Consider the following 26,776-nt stretch of genomic DNA (forward strand, 5'->3'; position numbering starts at 1 on the left):
TACAGTTCGACTAGATTCTGACACTACCTGGAGATAGCATCAGATTCCACAGGTTAAGGACTCAGTCCTACAAGACCTGTCCCCATTCTCCCCTTCAGATGCAAATTGCGGTTCCAGGTTGTCACCTGGAGTTCTGACCAACTGGCTATAGATTGAAGAATCCTATGACCCCCCCCCCCCCACCCCCTTTAGGTTTGATTAATTTTCCAGAGTAACTGACAGAACTCAGAGGAACATTTTGTTTACTAGATCACTGGTTTATTATAAAAGGATATAACTCAGGAACAGCCAAATGGAAGAGATACACGGGGCAAGGTATGTGGGAAGGAGCACAGAGCTTTCATGCCCTCTCCAGGTGCTTCGCTCTCCTGAATCTCCACGTGTTCACCAACCCAGAAGCTTTCTGAACCCTTTCCTTTGGGTTTTTATGGAGGCTTCATTACAAAGCCTTGACTGATTAAATCATTGGCCATTGGTGATTGTGTCAACCTCCTGCCCCTCTCTGCTCCCCGGAGGTTAGGGTTGAAAGTCCCTGTAGTCACGTGGTCTGTTCTCTTGGCACCCAGGGCCCATCTTTAGGGGCTTTCTCAGTCACCTCATTAACATAACAAAAGATAGATTTATGGTTGTCTGCATTTGGGAGATTCCCAGAGGTTTGAGAACTCTGTGCTAAAAACAGAGAAAGACCAAATCTATGTTTCTTATTGTAAATCACAGTATTACAATATATTGAGAATTGTTACATCTTCCTAATAAATCTACTCTTAACATTATGAAATAGCCCTCTTTAGCCCTGGCAATATTCCTTGTTCTGAACTCTCAGTTGTCCAGTGTTACTAGTCATTGTATCTTTCTTTTGATTAGTATTCGTGTGTTTTCTATCTTTTCACTTTTAACCTGTATGTAACCTCTTTTTAAAGTAGGCTTCTTGGAGATAGCATATGGTTGCCTCTTCTTTTAATTGAAGTTATTAGACTCTTTACACTTAACATAAGTAATACAGTTCTCAAAATGTTTGAATTTAAATCTACCGTCTTGCTATTTACCTTCTATTCTCATTTGATTTTTGTTCCTTTTTTCCTATTTGCTTTCCTTTGGCTTGAATGTTCTTTGTGATATCATTTTATCTTTTTTTAGAAGGTGGTTGCTGTAGAGTTTATACATTTTTTTAACATCATGCTCCACTTTCAAATAATGTTAGAATGTTTTCCTTGTAATGTAAAATCTTGACAGTATACATACATTTTTCTCTCACATTTGTGCTATTATACGTTTTCCTTCTACTCATTATGTACCCCACAATGCATTGTTATGTTTGTGCTAAATAGTTAATTATATTTTAAAGTCATTTAAAAACGAGAAAAATTTTTATATTTACCTACATATTTACTATTTTTGGTAATCTTTATTCCTCAGTCTAGATGTAAATTTCCATCTAGTATCATGTTTCTTCTGCTTGAATTTTCTTTTGACATTTCTTGTAGTACGTGTGTATTGGAGCCTAATTCTTTTATTTTTTGATTATCTGGAAAAAGCATTTTGCCTTAATATTTGAAAGATAGTTTTGCTGGGTATAAAATTAGATGGGTTGAAGTTGAAGTAACTTTTTGGATATGTGGATTCTAAGTTTAGGAGAGAGATGAGGCATTCACTGTTGGTGGAAAAGCCCTGCGGAGCCCTAGTCAAGGCTGGTCCCTGGGTCTTGTGGACACTGGCTAGCAGGGAGTGATACAGGTAGAGGATGGATGGTATCATTTGTAAAGAATTAGTAACACTGGAAAGGTCAGTGGGCTGGAGAAAGAAGGGCCTGGTTTCAGAGTCCTTCCTGAAACTACCTCATATCCCTTTACCCATATTTATAAAACAGTTATAATGTTAATCACTTAAAAAAAATACAGAGTCACAATGACAATCCAAAGCGTCATTATACTCTTTTGAGAGCCTCACAAGAAACATATTTAATTTTAAGGTAGAGTGGAATAAGATTTTTTAAAAAGCATATTTTAGGGGCCAGGCTGGTGGTGTAGCACTTCAGTTTGCATGTTCCACTTTGGCAGCCTAGGGTTTGCTGGTTTGGATCCCAGGTGAGAACTTACACACTGCTTGTCAAGCCATGCTGTGGCAGACGTCCCACATGAAATAGAGGAAGATGGGCACAGATGTCAGCTCAGGGCCAGTCTTCTTCAGCAAAAAGAGGAGGATTGGTGGCGAATGTTAGCTCAGGGCTAATCTTCCTCAGGAAAAAAAAGGATATTTTAAAAAATTTAGTTGTGAAAGAATATGTGAGGCAGTAAAAGATAGGAATCATGGTGGCTATTAATAATAGATTAATGTCTATTAATTAAAGTGCAAAATAAGCAGAATAAGAACTCCATCTCTGCTTATTAATAAGGTCAAGCTTTATTAATGTTTGATATTTAAAGTTACCTAAAATTAAATTTACCAGTTCTGGAAAATTGCAGTTAATAATTTTCAAGAAAGAGACTAATTCTTGGCAGCATCATGAGAATTGAAGATACTAATTTACTGATAAGCTTTTATTAGACCTTAAGTTTACACAGAATAAAAGATACTTTTAGGAGTTTAAAAGCTAGCTAGCCAGACTAAAATGATTTTTCAGGCTGTATTCAATAACTTCTTAGGATACATAAATACATTCAAATATTTAAAGGTTAATCCTGTTATACACTTACTGCTAGACAGGGTTCAAGATTAGATAAATGGAATAATATAGGATGTGTGGTACTCAGTTTTATTGCTGAACTTTAAAAACTCAATTTACATTACTTTAAGTTCTGTAGCCTTTTTAAAAGATCTTCATGATTTTTACCTTACGTAAGTCTGTTATACTTGGAATTTTTACTGTTTTAGATTTACAACTACTCGTGGTTCCATTACTTATCAAATAGTGTGATCTTCCACCATGTCTGTAGTTTTTCTGGAGCATCTTTTTCCTTAAATTTCACATGGAATCCTAGTATGGAAAACAGATTTTACATTTTTTATAAATTAGAAGTTCAGATAAATTATATTAACTTAGAGTCTGTCCATGAAATAAGACTTTTCATGAAAATAAAAATTTGAATTGGAGTTCAAGTGGCTGGTTGTCTTACATTGAACCTATCTTCCTATTAATGTTTTTCTAATTTTAGTTGCACAGTGTATGGAAAATTCTTTCAGTACAGGTATAAATGATAAGAGATTTTTGTTGTTTTCTTTTTGACAGCTGTGCAGTCTCAGGATGCTGTTCAATTAAATACAGATGGCAGGGGTAGCTTTATTCTGAGCTCTATCCCAAAATGAGTTTACCCAGCAAGACAAGTTAAAGCATTGATAGTCTCCAGTGGGTTAAAATTTGATAGACAACATATTTAGGGTATTTATAATATTTAAAGTAAATTTTAATCAGATGTGTGCATAAGTTTTAAGTGGCAGAGCCGCAAATCAGGCCTGTTGGATTCAAGAGCTCTTGTAGTTTATAGATCTAGATATATTAGTTTATGGCTTATTTCCCTGTGTTTCGTGACTCAGAATACTTAAGTTCAACCTTTTAAAGAAGTTTGTGCCAATTTTGTGACTAATTATTATTATTATTTTTTTCTCCAGGGAAATGAGGCAAGTTATCCTTTGGAAATGTGCTCACACTGTAAGTGAAATATTCTTGTTATCAAGAATTTCTTTTATTTACACATCTCTATGTATGTATATATATCACACACCTCTCTCTGTATGTAGCAGTTAGCCCTTAACTATTTAAAATAGGTAGTGAATTGACTTATAGTCTTTTTAAGTTATCAAGAGTAGGGAAATTTTTTTTATAGACCTCTTTATTGTTAGTATCTGCACCACGATGTAGTTAGAAATGAACCCTCAAATCTCAGTGGCTTAACGCAATATAAGTTTTTAACATTAGCAGAGTTTCAAGTAAACAGTTAACTTATTTATCTTGCGGTTACATAAAATAAAGTGCTTATTGAAGGCAAAACTTTGGAAGACCAAGTAGCTATTGCAAAAGATCTTTCTGGGGAGACTGAGGAGTATAAGAAGTGTCGGTGGGCTGGTTATTTCTGACTGTACGGTGGAGAACACAAAGAAAGAAAATGACAGTCTTAGAAGTTCTTGCTTCAAGGATCAATCAGAGGACCATGGGGCTTAAATAAAATCATAAGGTCTGTTGTGTGGAAAGGCAATGGTTGGGAAAGAGGGTGATCCAGAGAATTGGAATGGGGACCTCTAGTAAGTTTAGATATCATCATGAGATCCCAGAACTCCCACACCATTCTGAACTTCCTTATCCTTTCCATCCCTGTTTGGTAAAGTTGGTCCTGCCTTGTTTGGAGTCATCTTACCTTGCAATGAAGTGTCTGTTCCTTTTTGCCTCATTACAACCCCTTTTCCCATTGCTCATTTTGTTTCATTAGTCTTCTTTCTTTTCCTAAAACCCTTGCCCATTTTTTTCATTCTCATCAACACCTTTGCTTGATTACGAGCTCCTGGGTAGAATGCTGTTCCATCAGCTCTTTACTTGACTAACTTCGTCTTTCTACTCTCGGCATAAATGTCACCTCTTTGGAGATGTTTTGTATCTCTCTCCACTTCAGACTCTCTGTATCATGGGTAGTACCATGTTTATTTTCTTTATAGCTATTACCATAAGCTAAAACTTGTTAATCCATTTTACCTTCCATTTTGTAACTTCTACAGTTTTTTAAACTTATTTTTTAAATGGTGATACTCTATGACCAATTACCCATTATTCTGCCATCCCAATTTACTATTTACATTTTATTTAACTATTTCCTCCCAGGCTTTCCTTTATGAATTTCTTACATAATTATGATCAGATATAGGTTGTATGTTTCTGTTTTAAACATGAAGATAAAATATTGCATCCAGCATATTGTTAGAATTGACCAAAACCAAACCTAATTATGACTCTAGACCAGGGTTGGTAAACTACCACCTGCTGATAGTTTTTGTTCATAAAATTTTATTGGAACACAGCCATCCCATTTGGTTGCATATTGTCTATGGCTCTTTCATGCTACAACGGCAGAGTTGAGTAGTTGTGACAGAGATCACGTAGTCCACGAAGGCTAAAATATTTACTGTCTGGCCTCTTAGAGAAAAAGTTTGCTGAACCCTCTTATGGACTGTAGCAGTCTTCTGGATTTGAGAACTCTCCCTTCTGTGACTGCTTCACCTATTTTTGAAATATGGTCAAGATAGATTAGTTACAGACTAGTGCTCTGGGTGTTGTCCAGATCTATAATTCTTGTCTCTGGTAAAGTTAATGTGTCAGTTTTATAGTTTCCTTAGAATTGAAAGTGTTCTGCTCTGAATTGTGCCTTGCCACTTCCTATTCAGTTTGAGCCTGTTACGTAATTATTCTCCCAGTTGCTAGTGGGCAAGAAGGAAGTGTGGCAATCTTTAAGTAGCTGGGCGTCAGGCCACAGACAGAGTTGGGATTAGCCATTGGAGTTCTACTCGGATAGGAATGAGGTCTAGGAAGTTAGTTTTTGTTTCTTGGTCAAGGAACAGGAGTCCTAAGGGGACAGTACTTCCCAGGTTTTTATCTTCTGCTCTCTCTTTACCTCTGGGCCTGAGGGTCATTTACCTGGTTGCAAAGAAAAATGTAACAGGGCAAAAGGCAAGGTGGCCTCCCTTCTGCACATCCAGGATGGCAAAAGCCAAGTCTTAAAATGTGTGGTGGGTACGTAAGGAGATTCCATACCCTCTTAAAGCCGTCCCTTTTCATTTTATCCTCAGAACTTAGCAAGTGTTCTTTCTTGCGACTTCGTCTATGCTTCCGTGAAAGTGTTGGGCCTTGTCTCTAAAGATCCAGACTTGTCACTGGTTGTTCAGCCAGCTGTGAATCCATCTGAGTTCTTCTGTTATCTAGCATATGGTTTTTTCTCTGTTCCTTACTTGGGTCACTAGAATATAATGTATTTTTATCATATTTTTTACATGATTTGGATGTATTTCCCCAAAATGAACTTGTCTACGTTAAAACTACCACTCTTTTCTCCATCAACACATTGCAGTAATTTATTTTTTTTGCTTATTTGCAAAATCTCTTTTGTATTGAAAGAGCTTAGTGTTATCTGTAAACAGCTACTATCATATATAAGAATGTTAAAACCAGTCCTTGAGGGGCCGGCCCCGTGGTGAAGTTCATGCGCTTCCCTTTGGCAGCATCCCACATAGCAGAACCAGGAGGATCTACAGCTAGAATACACAACTGTGTACTGGGGGGGGGGGGGTTTGGGGAGAAGAAGTAAAAAAACAGAAAAAAGAAGAAGATTGGCAACAGATACTAGCTCAGGTGCCAATCTAAAAAAAACCAAAACCATCTTTTAGGCACTTCACTCTTTGTACTTCCCTGTTCATGTTAAATCTTGTGATGCCTTCTTCCCCCTTCAAGAGCCTGCTCACTGCTGTACTCTTGATGAGGCTTTATATAATCGTCTCAGCCTTCAGTGGTCCTCTCAACTCTTCAAGTGGTTACTGTCTGCTTTGTTCTTTTTTTTTTTTTTTGAGGAAGATTATCCCTGAGCTATCATCTACCTCCAATCCTTCTCTTTTTTGCTGAGGAAGACTGGCCCTGAGCTAACATCTGTGCCCATCTTCCTCTACTTTATATGTGGGACGCCTGCCACAGCATGGCTTGACAAGCAGTGTGTAGGTCTGCACCTGGGATCCGGGCTGGCGAACCCTGGGCCACCAAAACAGAAGGTGTGAACTTACCTGCTGCACCACTGGGCCAGCCCCTGTTTTGTTCTTTTGTATTTAAATTGTGCTACTTTTTAAAAAGGTAATAAAATTCTAAATTATTTGCTGTAAGGTACTGTCTTCGGCCCTGTGACATACACAGATAAATAAGTACTCACAAAGTGCTTACAGCCTAGCTATTGGGAAAAAGAGAAATGCATAAATTATTAGAGTTTCGTTATGAGAAATGAAAACAAAGGTTCCAAGGAGGTAAAATTACCTTTAATTAAGGAAATTAAGAGAAGCTTCATCACAGAAGGGATGATATTTGAAATTGTTTTTGAAAGCTGTGTAAGATTTGAATGCTGATTAATTCTTTCACCTATCTGGTTGTTTTTCAGTCTCCTTCAATTCCATTCAGATCTTCAGTCTTCTGTCTATACCCCTCCATGATCCTTTCCGGTACCCTGCTTTTAATCTGATTTTGTCTCCTAATTCTTAAGAAAACTGGGAGCATTTTAAGTGTTAACCTCATTACATTCTCACCCCTCCACCCCTACCCCTTCCACCCCTGCCTGCCACACTCACACAGCTTCCCAGTCCCACACTTGAGCTCAGCTGACTCCTCCTCGTCAGTGCAGAGGTTGGGTTATCCCGCCCCATTCAAGGTCAGCCTCTTCATTCGTGCTTTTCATCTCATCCTCTGTCGCCTCCAGGACCTTATTTTGTTAGCTTCTCTCTGTTGTTTTCCTGTGTCTTCACCTTCTCCATCTCTTCAGTTTACCAACATAATCAACTACTCTGATCCTCATCCTGCATGTTCCTCTCAGTTTTTCTCCATTCTTTCTCATATTTGAGCTTCTCAGAAAAAGAGCGTATACAGTTTTCTCTATTTCCCTATTTCTGCTAATTTCTTGGCCTACTGCAGACTGGCTTTCATCTCCTACAATATACTGTAACTGTTACTATTAAGGTCACCTTCATTTTATTGACACATTGCCTAATTGCCTAATCTGATAGATTGAAAAAACGTGTAAAATCATTGGTGACATTTGGGGGAAACTTGAGCACTGATTATTTAATATCAAAGAATTAATTATTAATAATTTTTTAGGTATAATAATGTGATTTTTTTTAAAAGAGTTACCTTTTAGAGATAAATACTGAACAGTTGTAAGGAAATGATATGTTTGGAATTTGCTCTGAAATAAAGCAGATGTGTAAATAAAATTTCTCGTGTTAATGACTGAAGCTGGATGATAGGTATATGGGATTCATCTACTAGTCTTTCAACCTTTGTATGTGTTTGAAATTTTCCTATATAAAAAGTTATTTTAAAATGAATAGAAAATGAAAGGGAAGTAACTAAGAGTAATATCAAGGAGAAATAATTATTTAATTATAGTTAAATATGGCTTGTGACACAGCAAGCTTCAATAATAAGAGACTGTTTAAGTTAATTTTCACCAACAAAAGAATTGAGGCATTGTCAGTGGAAGCCTAAGTGCAGTGCCTGCATACAGGAGATGCTGAATAAATGTCTGTTGACTGAATAAGTTAGTAAGAGCTTGGAGCTTGTCTGTAGAGACTAGTTGGATAGTTTTAAAGGCTGTACCTTTAGGAAAACCAGTCACCCCATTTGTTTTCATAAATAGTATTAAGTACTTATATGGCATTTAAAATGTGCCAGGCGCTATTTTAAGCACTTCACGTACATTAACGTTTTTAATCCTCACAACAGCCTCTTGAGAGAAGTATTATTACTTTCCTCCATTGTATAGATGAGAAAAAAGAGGCAGAGAGACCTTCAATACTTGGCCTAATGTCACACAGCAGTAGGTAAAATAATAAAGCCATGGTTGGAGCCCAGGCAGTCATGCCTCCAGAGTCATATTTTTAATCACAGTACTCTACAGCCTCTTCTAGTAACTCTTACAGGATTAATGTTATGTTTGTCTACATCAACGATTTAGGCAAAAGTGGGCTTGTCAAAGACATAGGTAGGTATTCTTTGATTTTTCGTTTGTTTCTCAATTCAATGTTCACTTTTTTTTGTTTCGTGAGGAAGATTGGCCCTGAGCTAACATCTGTTGCCAATCTTCCCTTTTTCTTTTCTTGCTTGAGGAAGATTGTCCATGAGCTAGTATCTGTGCCTGTCTTCCTCTGTTTTATATGTGGGATGCTGCCACAACATGGCTCTATGAGTGGTGTGTAGGTCTGCGCCCAGGATCCAAACCCATGAACCCTGGGCCGCTGAAGCAGAGAGCGTGATCTTAACCACTATGCCACCGGGCTGGCCGCAATGCTTGCTTTTTATCTAGTTAATTTTTTCTAGGCCACTGTGACTGTTTCTGTTTGTTGGCCAGCCTGTCTGGGCTAGGAAATGTGTACTCTTTGGTGTGATTTGCTCAAAGTTGAGACCTTAATTGTAACTTGGCATCATAGCTTGGAAGAGTGAGTGCAAGATACCACTTTAGATCGTTTAAGCAGAGGACTAGATTGGGGCACAGTTGAAAGGGTGAGTGGAAAATCAGATTCAGTTTATTTTTACTGTTGATAAAACCAATATTCTGAAAGGTTTTGACAGAATTTGTAAACACAGGGCCTATTTTGTAGACTGAATGTATATGAAAGACTAATAAGTCTTTTATCTAAAAAGATTTCTCGGGTCTCTTTCATTGGAAAGTGACCCCAAGAAGATCTTGGCAGATTCTGTAGGAGTGTTTCCTTTTGTGTAATGTCCTATCTCCGGAAATCTTGAAGACATCTTTAGCCATTAGGAAACTGCACTCAGTTTGAGCAGATAGTCTCATATGCAAGCAGTTTTTTGTTTCTGGTTTGAATATTTACAAGTGACTTGACAGTGTAGAGATACTGACTTGACTTTGTGCTGTTAATTTCTGCTCACAATCAGGTTGTCTCAGGCTGGTTTACGTGTCATATTCTTAACTTAGTCTAGGGTTTTTCTTTGTTGTGAAGCAGAAAACTTTTTCAGAGAAAAAGTTAATCTAAAGTTAATTTGACTTCCTCCTTCATTTCTGCATTCCTTTATGTTTCCTTTCTTATATGGACCAGCTTAACTCACTTCAATTTTTAAATAATGTATGTTTTAAAGAGTAATTTCTGGTTTACTCCCAAACCTTTATTCATCATTTCAGAAATCTTTGGAAGAGAGCTTTTTAATGTCAGTAAAAATTCAATTTTGAATATGAACAGGTAAAAATATTTTAAAACACTTTTCCTAAAATGCTATTTATTATAAGAAAAGTTTTATGCTATTCTTTGAAATTGACTTGTACATTTGTTACTTTAGATTAAAATCTTCGTAAATTTATTACATAAGTCATGCTTCTTAAACAATCTACCAGCCATAGTTTATCATTTACTTAGTAACTTAGTGATCCTGAATTCTAATTTATTTTACCATGTCCACTGATAATTACTTATGTTCTGCTTTCTTTCAGTAAAGCTTTAGAGCTGAGTTATGCAGAGAGAGATGAAACGTTTTCTAAAGTCTAATGCATGAACTCGAATGCTTAGACTTTGAGTTGTTACCTTGTTTTGCTGTTACAGTACCTTTTTCTTTTTAATCCCTGGATTGTCTACTGTATTCTAAGTATTTCAAGTTTTTTAGGCAAGTAGTCTTAAGAAAAGTGTGAAGAGCTAGCTTTCTTTTCATTATCCATACTGTTAGATTTTGATATTGTGGCAGTGCTTAAAAATTTGTAGTTTCAGCGATGAACCATGACAGTAATTTGAAAGTTGCCACAAATTTGAATAATTTTGTAGCTAGTATGTAGAAGTCAGTTACTTTAGCTGGTGAAAGGCTTAGTTAACCATTTAGCAAAAGTGTAAATTCTTGGATCTCACTCAGAATGTTAGAGCAAAAGATATGGAAAAGTATGCAAGAGAAGAAGGGTTTGGGGAGCAAATATGGAGGATGGTAGCATCTGTCTAAAAGAAATTTCAGGAGATGTGTTAGATAAAGTAGAAGCGAAAATAATCAGTGAAATAGTAGGAGAAAATTTCTCTCACCTGAAAAATCAAATCTTCTGATTGAAAGAGCATTCTGATAGCCAAGAAGCTTTGATGGAAAAAGATGTGCATTTGAGGCCAGCCCCGTGGCCGAGTGGTTAAGTTCATGTGCTCTGCTTCGGTGGCCCAGGGTTTCACCCGGTTCAAATCCTGGGCACGGACATGGCACTGCTTGTCAGGCTACACTGAGGCGGCGTCCCACATGCCACAACTAGAAGAACCCACAACTAAAATAGGCAACTGTGTACTGGGGGAATTTGGGGAGAAAAAGCAGAAAAAAAAATCTGCATTTAGTCTCAACTTCTTCTGTAGTTCCAAGAATAAAAAGAAAATCCTATAAGCTGCCAGATGGGGAAAAAAGTTGCCTAAAAAGAGGAGGAATTTACTGGCAGTGTATTTCTTAGCAGCAGCAGTAGATACTATAAAGCAATAGAGCAGTTCGTTCAAAGTTCTGAGTTCCTAAATCCAGAATTTGATACCAACCAAATGATTACTCAGGTGTGAGATCAAATTAAAGATTTTTCCAGAAATTTAAGGACTTGGAAAATTTACCTTTCATAATTTCTTGAATATGTACCCAGAAAAATGAAATAGAAGTTAAAGAAGAAGATGAGATGAGATCCAAGGAACTAAATCTCTTAAGATCCCAGTGACAGTCTCAGGATAACAACTGCATACAGGCTTAGAAAGCAGTTGGTTCAAATTAGAGCAAGAAGCAAGAATTGTCTGTGAAGAATGTCTTCAAGAAGAAAGCAAAAAGTGTTCTATAAATTCTGTGCTGGAGTTTCTTAATGTGAAGATAAAAGGCAAGTCAATAAGAAAAAAACACAGACTGGGGATGCAGTATGACATTCTTGGCGATGAACCAGATTGAGCTCTGGAGCAGCCATAAATAAGTCTTGAATAAGTGGTGCTGAAAGTAAAAGAAGACTCTTGAATATGCATTCTTTTGTGAAAATACCATATTATTTCTGGAGTTGGGGGTGGGGAGTGGTACAAAGCTAAAGAAAAGTACAACTAACATGTTTAAATACTGCATATCATAGGAACAGATAAGAGGAAAACCTGGAGAATGTGATGGAATGGGCTGGGGTTGGATTTGGCTTAAAGAACAATAGAAACCTTTGAGAGCCACATCTTTTGAATAAGATGTTACTGACCAACACAATCTACACTTAGGTTTAAAAAAAAAAAAAAAGTGTGTGACTTTTAAGCCAGGGTTAGGGTTATTAATAACAGTGAGAAAACTTGAAGATGTGTTTGTATGATCTTACAAATATATGTTTTTTCAATAATGTATTGCCGTTTGATTTTAACTACGATGTAGATAAACCAAAAGGAGAAAAACAACAGCAATACAAACACTTTCAGCAGGAAAACCAGTAATGCACAAGTTGGAGAACGTGTTAGAAATACATGGTTCGATTGTTATGTACCTGGAGTGGGAACATTCTTATTGTTCCCTTTTCTACACATTTGCCAAGAAATGCAGGTTGAGGAACAGCAGTGTTGAGTCTCTCTTAGCCCAAGCTGTCTTCAGATGGAACTAACATAGGAAAAGAAATTAGAAAGCATTTGAAGAAATCCTGATACCAGCTTTGCCATCAAGCTTTACAACATTGAGCCACTTAGTTAACTCTCTGGGTCTGTTTCTTTATCTTGAATTTTTCGTCTCCCAGGTTTCTTGTAACCCTTGATGTTACATGGCTTTTCTGCGACAGATTTTCTTCTTAAGCTCAGTGAGCTCTGAAAACAGTTCTAAGAATGTATTTTTAGGATCATTATAAGTGTGCCCCTTCTTTTGTGACATCTTTGGGTAACATTCATTTGCCTGAGTGAGTTCTGGTATGGCGGGTCATTTTTGGTTATATCTTTTATATGAGGTAGGAGGAAGTTGCACATAGCTTTCTCACTTTGAAGGAGCATTCTAGAAGAAAGAAAGAAGACACAGTTGCCATTATCAGTAATGGGAGAACTGAAATCATTACAGATCCTACAGATGTTAAAAGGATAACAAGGGAATATTATGAACAATTTTATGCCAATAAATTCTATCCCTTAGATTAAATGGACAAATTCCCTGAAAAACAAGTATCTAAAAGTGACACAAAAAGAAATAGAAAATCTTAATAGCGTTATATCTATTAGTGAAATTGACTTCTTATTTAAAAATCTTCCCACAGAGAACTCCAGGGCTAGGTGGCTTTGTTGGTCAATTCTAGCAAACTTTTAATGAAAAAAAAAATACCAGTCATAATCCAGATTCCTTCAGAAAATAGAAGCTAACATTACACCAATAGCAATACCAAAGACACTGTAGAAAACTATAGACCAATATTCACCATGAACATATGTACAAAAATCCTTAAATATTTGTAAGTCAAATCCAGCAATATGTAAAAAGGACAGTAAATCATGACCAAGTATAGTTTGTCCCAGGAGTATGATTTTAACTGGAAAAATCAGTTGTAATTCACTGTATTGACAGAATAAAAGAAAAAAACATGATCTTCTCAATAGATGTAGCAAAATGTTTGACAAAGTTCCGTACCCATTCATGATAAATACTCATAGCAAATTAGGAATAGAAGGGAAGTTCCTCAACCCTAAAGAGCACCTACAAAAATGCTGACAAACATCGTACTTACTTAACGATGAAAGACTGCTTTCCACTGGGAAAAAAGCATAGCTTTTCATTCTAACCAATTGTACTCAAAATTGTACAAGAAGTTCTAGTCAGTACATTAAGTCCAAAAAAAAGAAATAAAATGCATATAGATTGGAAAGAAGGAGTAAAGTTATCTTTATTCTCAGATGACATGGATGTGTATACAGCATATCCTAATTTACTAGAAATAATAAGTTAATCTGGCAAGGGTTAGGATGATACAAGGACAATACGCAAAAATCAGTAGAATTTCTGTGTAATGGCTGTGAACAATTGAAAAGTGAAATTGACAAAAATACCATTTAAAATAAAATAAAAAATGAAATATTCAGGTATAAATTTAACCAAATGTATGTAAGATCTGTACACTGAATTTCATCGCATCACTGAGAGAAACTTAGAAAGACCTGAGTAAACGGGGAGAGGTCCAGTGGAAGACCTGATGCTGTTAAGGTGTCCGTTGTGCTCAGTGACCTGTAGATTCCAGACAATCCCAACCAGATTCTCAGCAGGCTTTTTGTAAAAATTACTATACAGATTGTTAAGTCCGTATGGAAATTTGCAGGTCTTAGAAGAGTCAGAACAGTTTTGAAACAAAAACAAAGTATGAGGACAGTGCTCCCTGATGGAAAGATTTATTATAAAACATAAGACTGTGGTATTGGCATAAGATAGACAAACCGATGGAAGAGAATAGAGGGTATATAGACACATATATACGTATACACATGTATATAAAGTCAGTTTTCTTTAATTGAAGTGTATTTGATACATAACATTATGTAAATTTAAGGTGTACAACATGTTCATTTGTATAGTTGATTGATTTTTGACAAAACCGTCAAAGATACCAGTGTAAGGCAAGCCTTTTCAACGAAATAGCTGCATTTCTGTATGGAATAAAAATTTACCTTTACCCTTTCTTATACCATGTATGAAAATTAACATGGGTCATAGATTTAAGCATAAAAGCTAAAACTATAGATCTTCTAGAAGAAAACATGGCAGAAAATCTTCACGACCAGGATAGGCAGAGATTTTTAGTACACATAAAATGTGAAACATAAAAGAAAAAAAACAGATTTTGTCAAAATTGGAAGTTTTCGCTCTTTAAAAAAACACCTTGAAGAGGCAGCTTACAGACTGGGAGAAAACACTTTCAATACCTCTTCCTGACAGGGCTCACGCCAGTCAATGTGCAGAGAGTATCACAACTCTTTAAGACAACCCGATTTTGAAGAGCAAAACATTTCAGCAGTCACTTCACACATGAAGATACATGAATTGCCAATAATCACGTGAAAAAGATGCTCCAGATCATTAGTCTCAGAGAAATACAGATTAAAACCATAATCACATACTGCTTCCACCCACTAGAATGCTGAACTTAAAAAGACTGACAGTACCACATGTTGACAAGGATGTGGAGGTCCTGGAATTCTTGTATTGCTGGTGGGAGTGTAAAAGGGTAGACAACTTTGGAAAAACTTTTTGACAGTTTCTGAAAGTTAAACATATGCTCACCCTACGGCCCAGCAATTCTAGGAAAACGTTTGTTTACAGAAAGGCTTATATATGAATATTCTTAGCAGCTTTATTCCTAATAGTCCCAAACGGGAAACAGCAGGAATGTCTATTAACGGATGAATGCATAAACAAATTGTGATATGTCCGTACAATGGACTGCGCTACTCTGCAATAAAAAGGAACAAACTACTGACTTATGAAGCAATTGGATTAATGTCAAAAACTTGATGAGAAAAAGAAGTAGACATAAGAGTAAATATGATCCTGTTCATATGAAATTCTAGACGGAATTTAGTTACAGAAAGCAGAACAGTGGTTGCCTGGAGTCCGTGGGGATGGAGGGGGGTGGGGTGAGTGTGATTGACTGCAAAGGGCCCAAGGGAACATTTTGGGATGATGGAAATGTGCTTTTATCTTGACTGTAGTGATGCTTACATACGTGGATACAAAACCATTGGAACTGTGTGTTTAATAATGCATTTTTGGAATGTCAGTTATTGCTCAAAGTTGGTTTAAAATTTTTTTTTTTTTAGCATTTTGGTTACGACTTGATAATTCTTTTGTTGGTGGTGATGTCTGGCTTTTGTGTATTTGACAATTACCTAATAATTTTTAAAGTATATGAGAATTATAATCTAGCAACACCAAAAGCAGGCGTTGCCTCTTGCATTAGAAAGTTATGATATACTCTTAAAATCTAGATCTTTTGAGTGGGTGAAAGTTCTTCGTTTGTAAGAAAGGGCACAGCATAAATGTCTGTGTCCATATTTTGTAATACACTTTTTCGATTCTCTCATAATATTGATAGGGTGCTTTCTTTGTTTTGTTCTGTTGTCAAACTATTCTGTCAGCATATAAATATTAAACTGACAGTCTATACGTAAAGTCGTTATAAAATGTTGGGGTTTTTGGAGCTGCTTATGGTTTTTGTCTGTGATTATCTATTGCGCCCCCTGGTGGGTTTTAGTAATGTGAAAATAATTGTCATTACCTTTGTAGGAAATGAATTTTACAAAAGACTTTAAAACTTTTAAGTATAACCTTTATGTAGAAAAACTACCCAGTATCTTCTGTTGACAACACTATAAAGCTTTATTTTTGTGGTAGCCGTTATAAGAGTTATTCAATACATGTTTCTCCATAGATAATTTTGTCGTGTCTGATGGCTCTTTCCAGAATGTCTTGAAGATGGAGATTCTGAGATTGCTTATTAGAGTGATCTTTCCTTATAGTTTTCATTTTATAGTACAGTTCTAAATATCCTGCTATACAAAAGAGATGGAAGAATCTCTTCTTAGAAATTTTATGTGTATTCAGGATGAGGCTGGAAGGTTTTATGCTGCCACAAATTAAGGAAGTGCTCAAAATGGAGATTGTTGAAAGGTCACACAGGAGCCAATCTAAAATAGTACCAACAGACCAAAGTTGGAACAAGCTGACTAGCAAATAATGACATTATTGAATTTTAACCCATAGAATAAAATAAATACCAATGAACCCATGCTGATGTGACTAATTGAATAGAGAAAGGACTTTTTGTTGTTGAGGAAGATTGGCCCTGAGCTAACATCTGTTGCCAGTCTTCCTCTTTTTACTTGAAAATTTGCTCTGAGCTAACATCTGTGGTAGTATTTTGTATGTGGGACACTGCCACAGCATGGCTTGAGGAGTGGTGTATAGGTCTATACCTGGGATCCAAACCTGTGAACCCTGGGCTGCTGAAGCTGACTGCATGAACCTTAACCATTATGCCACCAGGCTGGCCCCATGTTTTGCTTTGTTTTTAACAGGAACATTCCAATTAATGTAGAAGGAAAGAGGGAAAGAGAAAATCATCATTAGGCAAATACCACAGTAACAGGGGCTGGCTCCATGGCTGAGTGATTGTTTGTGTGCTCTGCTTTGGTGGCCCAGGCTTTGCAGGTTTGGATCCTGGGCGCGGACCTACAGATTGCTCATCAAGCCGTGTTGTGGCAGCATCCCACATAGAACAGCTAGAATGACCTACAACTAAGATGTACAACTGTATACTGGGGCTTTGGAGAGAAAAGAAAAACAAAGAGGAAGATTGGCAACAGATGTTGGCTCAGGGCCAATGTGAGAGTTCCCAAATATCCCTCACCCAGCTTTCTCCACTGTTAACATCTCACAGAATCACAGTGCAGTTATCCAAATCAAAAAATGACATTGGTATAAGACTGTTAAACTACATATTTTAGTGAAAAAACTGGTGACGTTTGAAAAGTTTCCTTTTTCTTTTTCAGATTTCCAAACAGGAATCCCACATTACATTTAGTTGTTTTGTTCAAAATAGTGTTGCTAGGAGGATTTGAAAGGGCTTGCTTTATTTTGTTTCTGTTGTTAATCATATATAGACTAATAGGTAACAAAGTTATTTATAAACTGACTATTAGAATTTTCTGAAAGAGCAATAATCTTACTGCCATTAACTGCTACACAGTTGCTGGAAATTGGCTAAAACTTGAGGAGAGTTCATTTTCCTATCATTCTGCTTATTTCTTTTCCCTTTCATTCTGAGAAGCCTCAAAATCACTTAAAAGAGCTTATTATACCTCAGGTTGCTTTTACTTTTAACGCTAACAGTGGAGTAGCAGCTTGGTGTGTATGTAGTAGAAACACTGCTTTAAGAGCGAGAGCCCTAGATCTCTTCTCTGCTGTTTGGGAATCCCTTACGTTCCTTTTTTCTAAATGAGAAAAAAAAATCTGATAAAGGGAGATGGTTATATTTCTTCATGTGAGAGAGTGATGAATCAATATGCAACCTTCCATCTCTATTAATATTATAGTGCTCTAGTATTAACATGTCCAGTTGAAAATATTCATTAAAATTTACTATGGGAACATGAGCTCTCTAAAAGCAAATTTTTAATTATTTTATGTGGTAATATTAATAAGATATGTGACATCACTTGTTAAAATAAGTAACCACCTAGATTTTAGGTTTATCCTTGAGTGCACTCAAGGTGCATTGATCTGGGTGAGGTCTCAACAGCTAAATCTGGTGTTTTCCTTGTAAGCAATTCATCAATTCCATATTAGTAACTGTTTAAAACTCAGGCTAAAATATCTGCTTTTTAGGGAACTATGTATATAACTTTATAAGATTCTTTATTTTAATACTTTGTATAATATAATTTAAATTGAGTATGTAGGCATTTTCAACTATTAAAAAAAGACAGTCCTCTCAAAGGTATGCTTACAAAAAGTGGAAAAATAACATGTTTCAACTTGGCAGAACATATGAAAAAGAGTATCTCTGAGTCACAAGATGAGTCAAGAGGGTGAGGTTTGTTTTTTTTCCCTTGTCCATCTGTTTTAAGAGTGTGATCCTAAGCACTAGAAAAAATCTTTGATGAAAGTTGGTGCCAAAAGTTGGAATTTGTTCTTTAATAAACTAAGCACAGATCTGAAACATTTAATGCTGCTGTCAAGATGGATTTGATCTGTTTCAGAGATCTGTGCCTGATTTGTAGGAGATTGGTAAGTGCTGATGTTTCAAGGATTGAGACCCTGTTTTATACTTTAGGTTGTGGTTGATCCTGCAACATATCTAGTCGGCAGTGCTGGCAAGTGAAAGTACTGAATAACTGCTTCTCTGGTGACAGTAATGACCAAATAAGTCACTTTGTTCCATACCTAACAGAACTGTTTTTATCATTTGTTTTTGAAAGCTAGTTATCTTAGATCTTGGCTTTAAGAAATATTCATGGCATTGTCTTCCAAGCTAGCTGTCTTGAAACATAATTATTTAGGTACAGATTCCTCCAGTTGCTCAGCTAGCCTCAACAAGATAATAAGTACTGAGTAATCTAGTCTTGTGTCTTACTCATCATTGTCATCCAAGCAGGAAGGACAGGACAGAAAGGAGGAAATAAATGGGTGGTTGGAGAATAGATACTGCCTTCTTTCAAAGCATACTGCCTTCCTAAAGAAGCTCAGGGGGAGTTTTGGCTCCGTGGGCTTTGTGAGAATGTTGATGAAGAGAAGATGAGATGGAGCTCTTTTCCTCTAAGTCATACTTCAGGGGCTTTTTAAAAAGCCAGTTACTGTCAGGTTAAAGCGTGATCACTGGCACACTGCTTTGCCTTTGAAGAAAGTTTTAACTACTCAACCAGAATAAGTATCAACTATTACATAATATTTCATAAGATGCGTAAAGCAAAAGAAAGCAAATGGATTTTAAATGTTGCTTTAAGGGCTTTTGCCAGAAAGTGAGTTAATGATACTAATAACTACAGTATATAAAGTTAACATCCTCCCCCACTTTTTTAATCACAGAAAAATTGATAGGAGTCTCATAAATGGAGAGTTCAGGGAAGGACATTGTAGCAGAGGGTTTATAAGGAAATAGACGCATGAAATTTATGCTGTAGAAGATTTGTGCCAAGAGCATTGTAGCTAAAATAAAGATAATGGGGGAAGAGAAAGATGGAAATTCAAATTGATGCTAAATATTGTCAAGAGCTTTAGACTTTTTATCCTGTTTGTGTTAGGAAGCCACTAAAAACTTTTAAGCAAAGAGCTAGCAATTTGGTTGAATATGCCTTTTAGAAAGATTACTATTGGCAGTGTAAAGAAGAATGGATTGAACCAAATATATTTATTTGATTTATGATTCATCTTTATTATTCTTAATATGTCTTATTCATCAAGACTGTAGCATGCTGTCTTCTGGATTAGTGGGGTTTAAGCCTTCAAGCACCTCAGTTTCAGTTTCATAATGGAACTTTCTAAGCTGTTATTCATGTCCCAGCCTCAATAAATGGAATCTAACAGGTAGTGTCCATAAATATTATGGCACTCTGTTTCTCCCTTCCCTCTTTTCCATTAATGACACACTCTATAGCTGTTGCTAAATGAAATGATCCTGATTCGTCCAGGTACTGTTTGTGGAGACACTGTCTTTCCTTTTCCACTCGTAGTCTACCTTAGTGATCTATTATATTTAATTTCCTCATCACCTTCTTGGTCTGTGATTGTAAACTAAGGCAAAACTCAAGATTGCCAGAAAAAACTAGTTAACTGATCCTTGGTAGGTATGTAAGATTAAGGCAAGCATGGAGAGGGTAAGCCTTCAGCAAAATCTGAACTTTGAGAAACTGTTCTGGTTAGATAAGTAGAGTTTTACTTTACTGATGGCATTTTGATCAATAAGTTTTAAATCTGAAACACTTAAAATTAGTACTTTTTTAAAAGATATATTGAGCACCTGTTGTATGCAGTGTACAGAACACCAATGAAAAAGTCACAGACTCTGCTCTGAGGTGGGAGAGACGTGTAAATAAGTAAATGAAAAGCATTTGTGGGACTTAATTTATTAAGTTTTTCCTTCCAAGAGTAAGAGTATCTAATTTCATCATGGAAAATTGGAAAATAATGTTTATTTGAACAGCTTGCTTTTACCATCTGTTCCATTAAAGAAGGAATATTCTTTAATGTAAAATGCTCTATGCAGTTGATGTGTTCATGAAGTGTATGTTTTGAAAAAAATATATATGGGTATTTTGCTGTTTGAAGTGGTGTTTAGATGAATCATTACATTAATATAAAGACACTTTTGCTATAATACAATATATGCATTCCTGGAAGACCTCACATGCTGCAAAATCACGTCTAGGAAAAATATCTGTAGGGTACAGCACTCATGATGCAGCTTTGTAACAAGTACTAACAGAAACAATAATGGCACAGATTACCTCTGGCATTTATACTAAGCACATAGCTGTTTACTTATTAGGCTTAAACTGGGGCTCGTGCTTCCTGTTTTGAGGTACGGAGTCTTGAGGGCATCTGCTTCACTAGAAAGTGATTTTGTGAAAAATAATGAGCCAGGGTGTATAGTCACCTTTTGCTTTTTTAGGGAGCAGTGGGAGGGAGAGGTGATAGGCAGGAGAAATTTTCTTTGCAGCTTATTCCTTTGCACCCTTAGTTTTCACCAGGTGACAGTATTGGAAAGCCTCGGGGTTCTTGAAGCCACTGAACTTGCTGTTATTTTCTCTGAAGGAAGGCATTTGTTGTTTTCACCTTTTTTTTTTTTTTTGAGGTTTTCTTATTTTATTAAGACTTTTCTCTTTAGTTTGAGAAAATTTGCCCCTGATGTCTTCATAACATACCAGGAAAAATCCCTGTGAAGCAGTGACATTTCTTGGCTCTCCTTACATTGCTCCCTTTTATCAGTTGCATATGAACTATTTCATATTAGAGCAACATCTTGTAGTTGTGCAGTCTCTACTTTAGTAGTGCAGATAATTATATTTCTTATTCCATTTTAACGTAATTTTATATTTTAAAAATATATACTTTAAGCTGTTATAATGAGGATGCCATATATTTGGACTTTCAAAACAGTTTGCAGTCTCAGTCTCTAATATTGTGGGCAATAATACATGTATACTCATGGGCACTATAACATTTGACTTGTTAATTTTCTTTTAAAAAGTTGTTGATTGTATTTAATTTTTTTATATATTTGTGTTATTTCTATTAATCCATGATCAGAAGTTTTTATATGAATTAGTCTGATTTTTTAAAGGAATGAAAGCAGTAATGTAATTTAGAAGAAAATAAAGAAAAACCTTTTTCAAGAATGCATACTGTAAGAGGCCTGACACTGCATTATTTTTATTGAGTAACTACAAACTAATGCAAACATTTCTTAAGTTGTTTAGTTATTTTTTTGTCTTTAAAACATTGAAAAGTGAATTTTGTTAGCTGGACTCTTTTGTTTAAAGAAAGTAAAAGCTGTGTTTTATTTGCTCGTACATGCAAAGACTATCTCTGGAAGAATATCCAAGAAACTGGCAACATTGCTTCCACCGAGGGGAGTTGGTTCTCTACAGGGTAGCGTGGGAGAGAGGCTTTGAACCTCGAACCATGTTCAAACTTCGAACCATGAACTATTAGAAATAAAGTAAATTAAAATTTAAGAATATAAGTGAAAGTCAAGGTGCTTTGGTTCAGAACAGAGAGTGATTTAGCCTGCCTAGGAGGAACCACCTGACTTCCTTGATCAGCTTAGCATTGGCAATCCTGTAATTTCTTGGTACTCAGCATACAGTTGATTGTGTGTAATGGCAGGTGCTGGCAAACAAAAAGGTAACCAAATAAAAATATTTATGATGTACTTTCTCGGTTATAAACAGTTAGTTAACAGTATGTATACTCTTTTAATTAAATTGGAAATTAAACCATTGGCGAACTGCTGGATTCTTTCCCTATAATTACCATAAAATCATTTTGTAAATCTTGCTGTCTGTTTTTGTTTGCTTTTAGTTGATGCTGATGAAATTAAAAGGCTAGGAAAGAGGTTTAAGAAGCTTGATTTGGACAATTCTGGTTCTTTGAGTGTGGAAGAATTCATGTCTCTGCCTGAGTTACAACAGAATCCTTTAGTACAACGAGTAATAGATATATTCGACACAGACGGGAATGGAGAAGTAGACTTTAAAGGTAAGAAAGTCGTTTTTTGACATCATGGGTTAGGTAATTTATGAGTACTCTTACAGATCTTTGTATGAAAATGTCTGAAAAATTTAGTTTTTCTTACACGTCTTTATTTTATTGGTGATCTTATAATAATAGATTGTTAAAATCTCAAAATCTGTGGTATATGAACCTTAATGAACTAGGATCTTCTACTTTTTGGTTCATAAATGATCAGATTGTCCTTGAATGTAATCTAAAAAGAGATTTAGTAACTTTGTTTTTAGAATATTAGTCTCACTTTAGGGAAACTTAGAAACTGCATTTTTGAAAACCGTTTTTTAAAGAATGAGACTTAATACTAAGTCAGCAATAAAAAATAAGCTGTAGTAATAAGGATGAGCGTTATCGTGGAAAGGATTAGTTTATTTTAGTTAATCGAGATTTTGCAAAGACAGTAGTGCTTTTGCTAATATTAACATGATAATTTTATATTTGATTCTCTACTTCAAATATTTCGTTTCACTGGGGAATCATAAAAAAATTTTGTTATTTTAGTTTTAGGAACTGAATTATAAGTGAAGGGAGCTAAAACTGATTATGATTTAGTGTTTAGAATGCAGTGAAGAAAAATCATTTTCATGAAACTTTCAAGAGTTTATTTAAATGATTCTGAATTTCGGAACCAAATATCCAAAATTATTTTTATTCTGGCAAAACAATGTATTGTCTTTTTTGTAAGGCCCCCCTTTTTTAGTCATAGTTCAAGAAGAAAGAGTTAAATATCTTAAAGCATATATTTTTGAGTGTTATGCTCTGTGGTACTTAATAAATATTCAAATTGATTTGACCTTAGAGAACTCCAAGTTCAAATCAAAAAATATATGTATAAAACCTTGTTTGTTGGAAGTTTCAAATTTGGCACTTTCAGTTTTAAATACTGCTAGTAATATTTTGTTTTGCAGCAAGAAAATATCCTTTTGTGGGTAAGATTTTTGCGTGTGTTGGGTATATATTTTTTTCTGTGTAAAAAGTGAAAACTTCTGATTTGTAAACATTTTCTATTCTTATTCAGAATTCATTGAGGGGGTCTCTCAGTTCAGTGTCAAAGGAGATAAGGAACAGAAGTTGAGGTGTAAGTATTTTTCTTCATTGAGTTCATTTTCCCTCTTATGCCACCCTACCCCATACTGCATTATAACCTCTTTTTAACATATTTTAAAAGATATCTTTTATTCTAGATCCTTAATACACATCACAGAAGTTTTACATTCTGGAGAAAATCCTTTTAGGACATTTGCAACTAGTATTTTTTAACAGTGTGTCTTTCTTGCTTTTTAGTTGGATAGAGAGAAAATAGACTTTCCTTCTACTGAAAACAGCCGTATAAACCTCATGTCTTGAATAAGAGATTTTTTGATGAAAGTGGGAAGAAATGTTCTAATGTTCTAGGTTGACTTAGTTTGTACACATTGTATTCAGAAATATTTAGCTGGAAGTCCACCCCTTTGGTCTATATAGGCAGCCTCTATTACAGGGAATATCTGATACCTTTTAAAATTATTTAACTCTTAACTAGAGAGACATTTTATTCAACAAGAGTTCTCTGAGGCACAGAACATATGCAAACATCCTTTACAGAGGAGAGTAATATTAATAGCAATCGCTCTTTTATTGAGTTTTTGCCGTGCATCAGACACTGTTCTAAGCAATTCACATGTGTTATCTCATTCAGTACTCTGAAGAACCTGGGAGGTTGGAACTGTTATTAGCCCCAGTTTTTTTTTTAAATCTTTGTTTTTTAATTTTTTTTTTTTTGAGGAAGATTAGCCCTCAGCTAATATCTGCTGCCAATCCTCTTTTTGCTGAGAAAGACTAGCCCTGAGCTAACATCTGTGCCCATCTTCCTCTACTTTATGTGTGGGACGCCTGTCACAGCATGGCTTGATAAGCAGTGCAGAGATCCACACCCAGGATCCGAACCGGCGGAGCCCAGGCCACCGAAGTGGAACGTGGGCACTTAACTGCTGTGCCACTGGGCCGGCCCCTAGCCCCACTTTTATACTGCAGAAACTGAAGCCTAGCAGGGTTAAGTAACTTGTCCTAGACTACACTAATTGGCCCCGGCACGCTTAACAAACCATGTTAGACTGCACCTAAAGGCAACATCTATATGTAGAAAGGAGCCATCCTCATAGTTACAAGTTTAGATGCTTGGCAACTTAATTGTTTTCTTTCTCGTTGAAAGTATTCACTTGTGATTGCCTTATAATTGCCATTGATTTTCCTTACTCTTTTTTTAGTTGCTTTCCGTATCTATGACATGGATAAAGATGGCTATATTTCCAATGGGGAACTCTTCCAGGTGCTGAAGATGATGGTGGGGAACAATCTGAAAGATACACAGTTACAGCAAATTGTAGACAAAACCATAATAAATGCAGATAAAGATGGAGATGGAAGAATATCCTTTGAAGAATTCTGTGCTGTAAGTACAAAAGAGCTCTGTTCTTCATTAATTATATTTTTAAAACATTTAAAAAAACCACATAATAGAATTCCTTATAGTTATTTTGCACTAGAAATTTATATATTTGATTTTGCCTAATTGCCCTATATTCCAAGTTTTGAAATGTTAATTGTTAATAATTAACAATTAGTTATTATTCTCAAAAATTAATATTTTTAGTGATTGATAAAATGCTGCAAGAATTGTACTAGTCACTTTCACTTATTGTTAGTAGCCCTCCAAATTACAACTAGGTTACATTCTTAAGGTTCATTTAAAAATAAATGTTTGAGGGGTCGGCCTGGTGGTGAAGTGGTAAGTTTGCACGCTCTGCTTTGGTGGCCTGGGGTTTGCAGGTTTGGATCCCAGGTGCAGACCTAGACACTGCTCATCAAGCCATGCTTTGGAGGCATCCCACATGCAAAATAGAGGAAGGTTGGCACAGAGGTTAGGTCAGGCAAAAAGAGGAAGATTGGCAATGGATGTTAGCTCAGGGCCAATTTTCCTCACCAAAAAAAAAAAAAAAAAAAAAGTTTGAAAATACATCTGTGGGAAATATGTGTTCATGAGTTTCAGCTAGGTATCCAGAAGGTTGGTTTCATAAGGAAAACAGAATCGAGTCCCTGTCCGTCTTAAACTCACCAGCTAGGCAGTGTAAATGGTAGGTTTTTTTCTTTTTTTTAATCCCCTCATTTTCCAAACTATTTATGGGTAGTTTGTGTGTTTTGGGGCAAGGGCTCTGCAGAGGCGGGAGGACTACGGTTATGAGGATCCCCAGAAAACTAACTCTAGGTGGAAACTGGGGCAACAGCTTAGCCTCCAGTTTACTCCCCTTCTACACTAGATTCAGGGATTTGCTACCGCTCGTTGCTTCCAAACAGGAACACAGCCACTCAGCTTCTCCTCTCTCCTTCTGCCCCTAACGCGGAGACGTGAACTTTTTGATGTGCTGTAAGGAGTTTAACTGCAAGCTAGAGATAGTGGAGGATCCAGAGGAGAGGCAAAGATAACAAAGAAAAGTTTGGAAGTTTTTCAGTTATGACTGGATGCTTCTATAGGAAGAGTTCCCTCCTCCGTTTGTTTTCGTTTTTTATTTAGACCACAGAAGGAAAAGCAAATGGCCCTGGCTGTGCATTATCTAAGGACTGAGTGTGGCTCCTTGGCATTTTCAGTAGAAGTTCACGTTCTCCTAAGTATCTTCCTTCATCTCAAGGGAATTATTGTCTTTGCATTTTGTTTTGAAAAGTTGGGTGGTGCTCTAGTTTAAAGAACAGGCTGGGTCTTCTGGAAGGGCGTTAGGCTGGGTCTTCTGGAAGGGCGTTAGGCTGGGTCTTCTGGAAGGGACTTAGGCTGGTTCTTCTGGAAGGGCGTTAGGCTGGTTCTTCTGGAAGGGTGTTAGGCTGGTTCTTCTGGAAGGGAGTTAGGCTGGTTCTTCTGGAAGGGCGTTAGGCTGGTTCTTCTGGAAGGGCGTTAGGCTGGTTCTTCTGGAAGGGCGTTAGGGTGGTTCTTCTGGAAGGGCGTTAGGCTGGGTCTTCTGGAAGGGACTTAGGCTGGTTCTTCTGGAAGGGTGTTAGGCTGGTTCTTCTGGAAGGGAGTTAGGCTGGTTCTTCTGGAAGGGCGTTAGGCTGGTTCTTCTGGAAGGGCGTTAGGCTGGTTCTTCTGGAAGGGCGTTAGGCTGGTTCTTCTGGAAGGGCGTTAGGGTGGTTATTCTGGAAGGGCGTTAGGCTGGTTCTTCTGGAAGGGCGTTAGGCTGGTTCTTCTGGAAGGGCGTTAGGCTGGGTCTTCTGGAAGGGCGTTAGGCTGGGTCTTCTGGAAGGGCGTTAGGCTTGAGACTTGAAACTTTGATCTGTTGTCAGTTGGTGCTGCTTCAGGTGTTTGTT

The 26,776-nt window shown here is 36.5% G+C and overlaps 1 protein-coding gene across 3 annotated transcripts in view; it reads left to right on the forward strand.

Moving 5' to 3' along the window:
• The window catches only part of PPP3R1 (protein phosphatase 3 regulatory subunit B, alpha), a 66,959-nt gene that overhangs the window by 33,622 nt on the left and 6,561 nt on the right, over positions 1-26,776 (forward strand). For 2 of the 3 annotated variants that reach the window (XM_023618419.2, XM_023618420.2), the window contains exons 2-5: positions 3,607-3,646; positions 22,238-22,414; positions 23,463-23,522; positions 24,691-24,875. In XM_023618419.2, the coding sequence (XP_023474187.1) occupies positions 3,607-3,646; positions 22,238-22,414; positions 23,463-23,522; positions 24,691-24,875 (462 nt within the window). Of the gene's footprint in view, positions 1-3,606; positions 3,647-22,237; positions 22,415-23,462; positions 23,523-24,690; positions 24,876-26,776 lie in introns of those variants that run through there. The other variant, NM_001309345.1, reaches the window with a different exon arrangement.

The sequence above is a fragment of the Equus caballus genome, chromosome 15 (assembly GCF_041296265.1).
Source record: "Equus caballus isolate H_3958 breed thoroughbred chromosome 15, TB-T2T, whole genome shotgun sequence".
Taxonomy (NCBI): domain Eukaryota; kingdom Metazoa; phylum Chordata; class Mammalia; order Perissodactyla; family Equidae; genus Equus; species Equus caballus.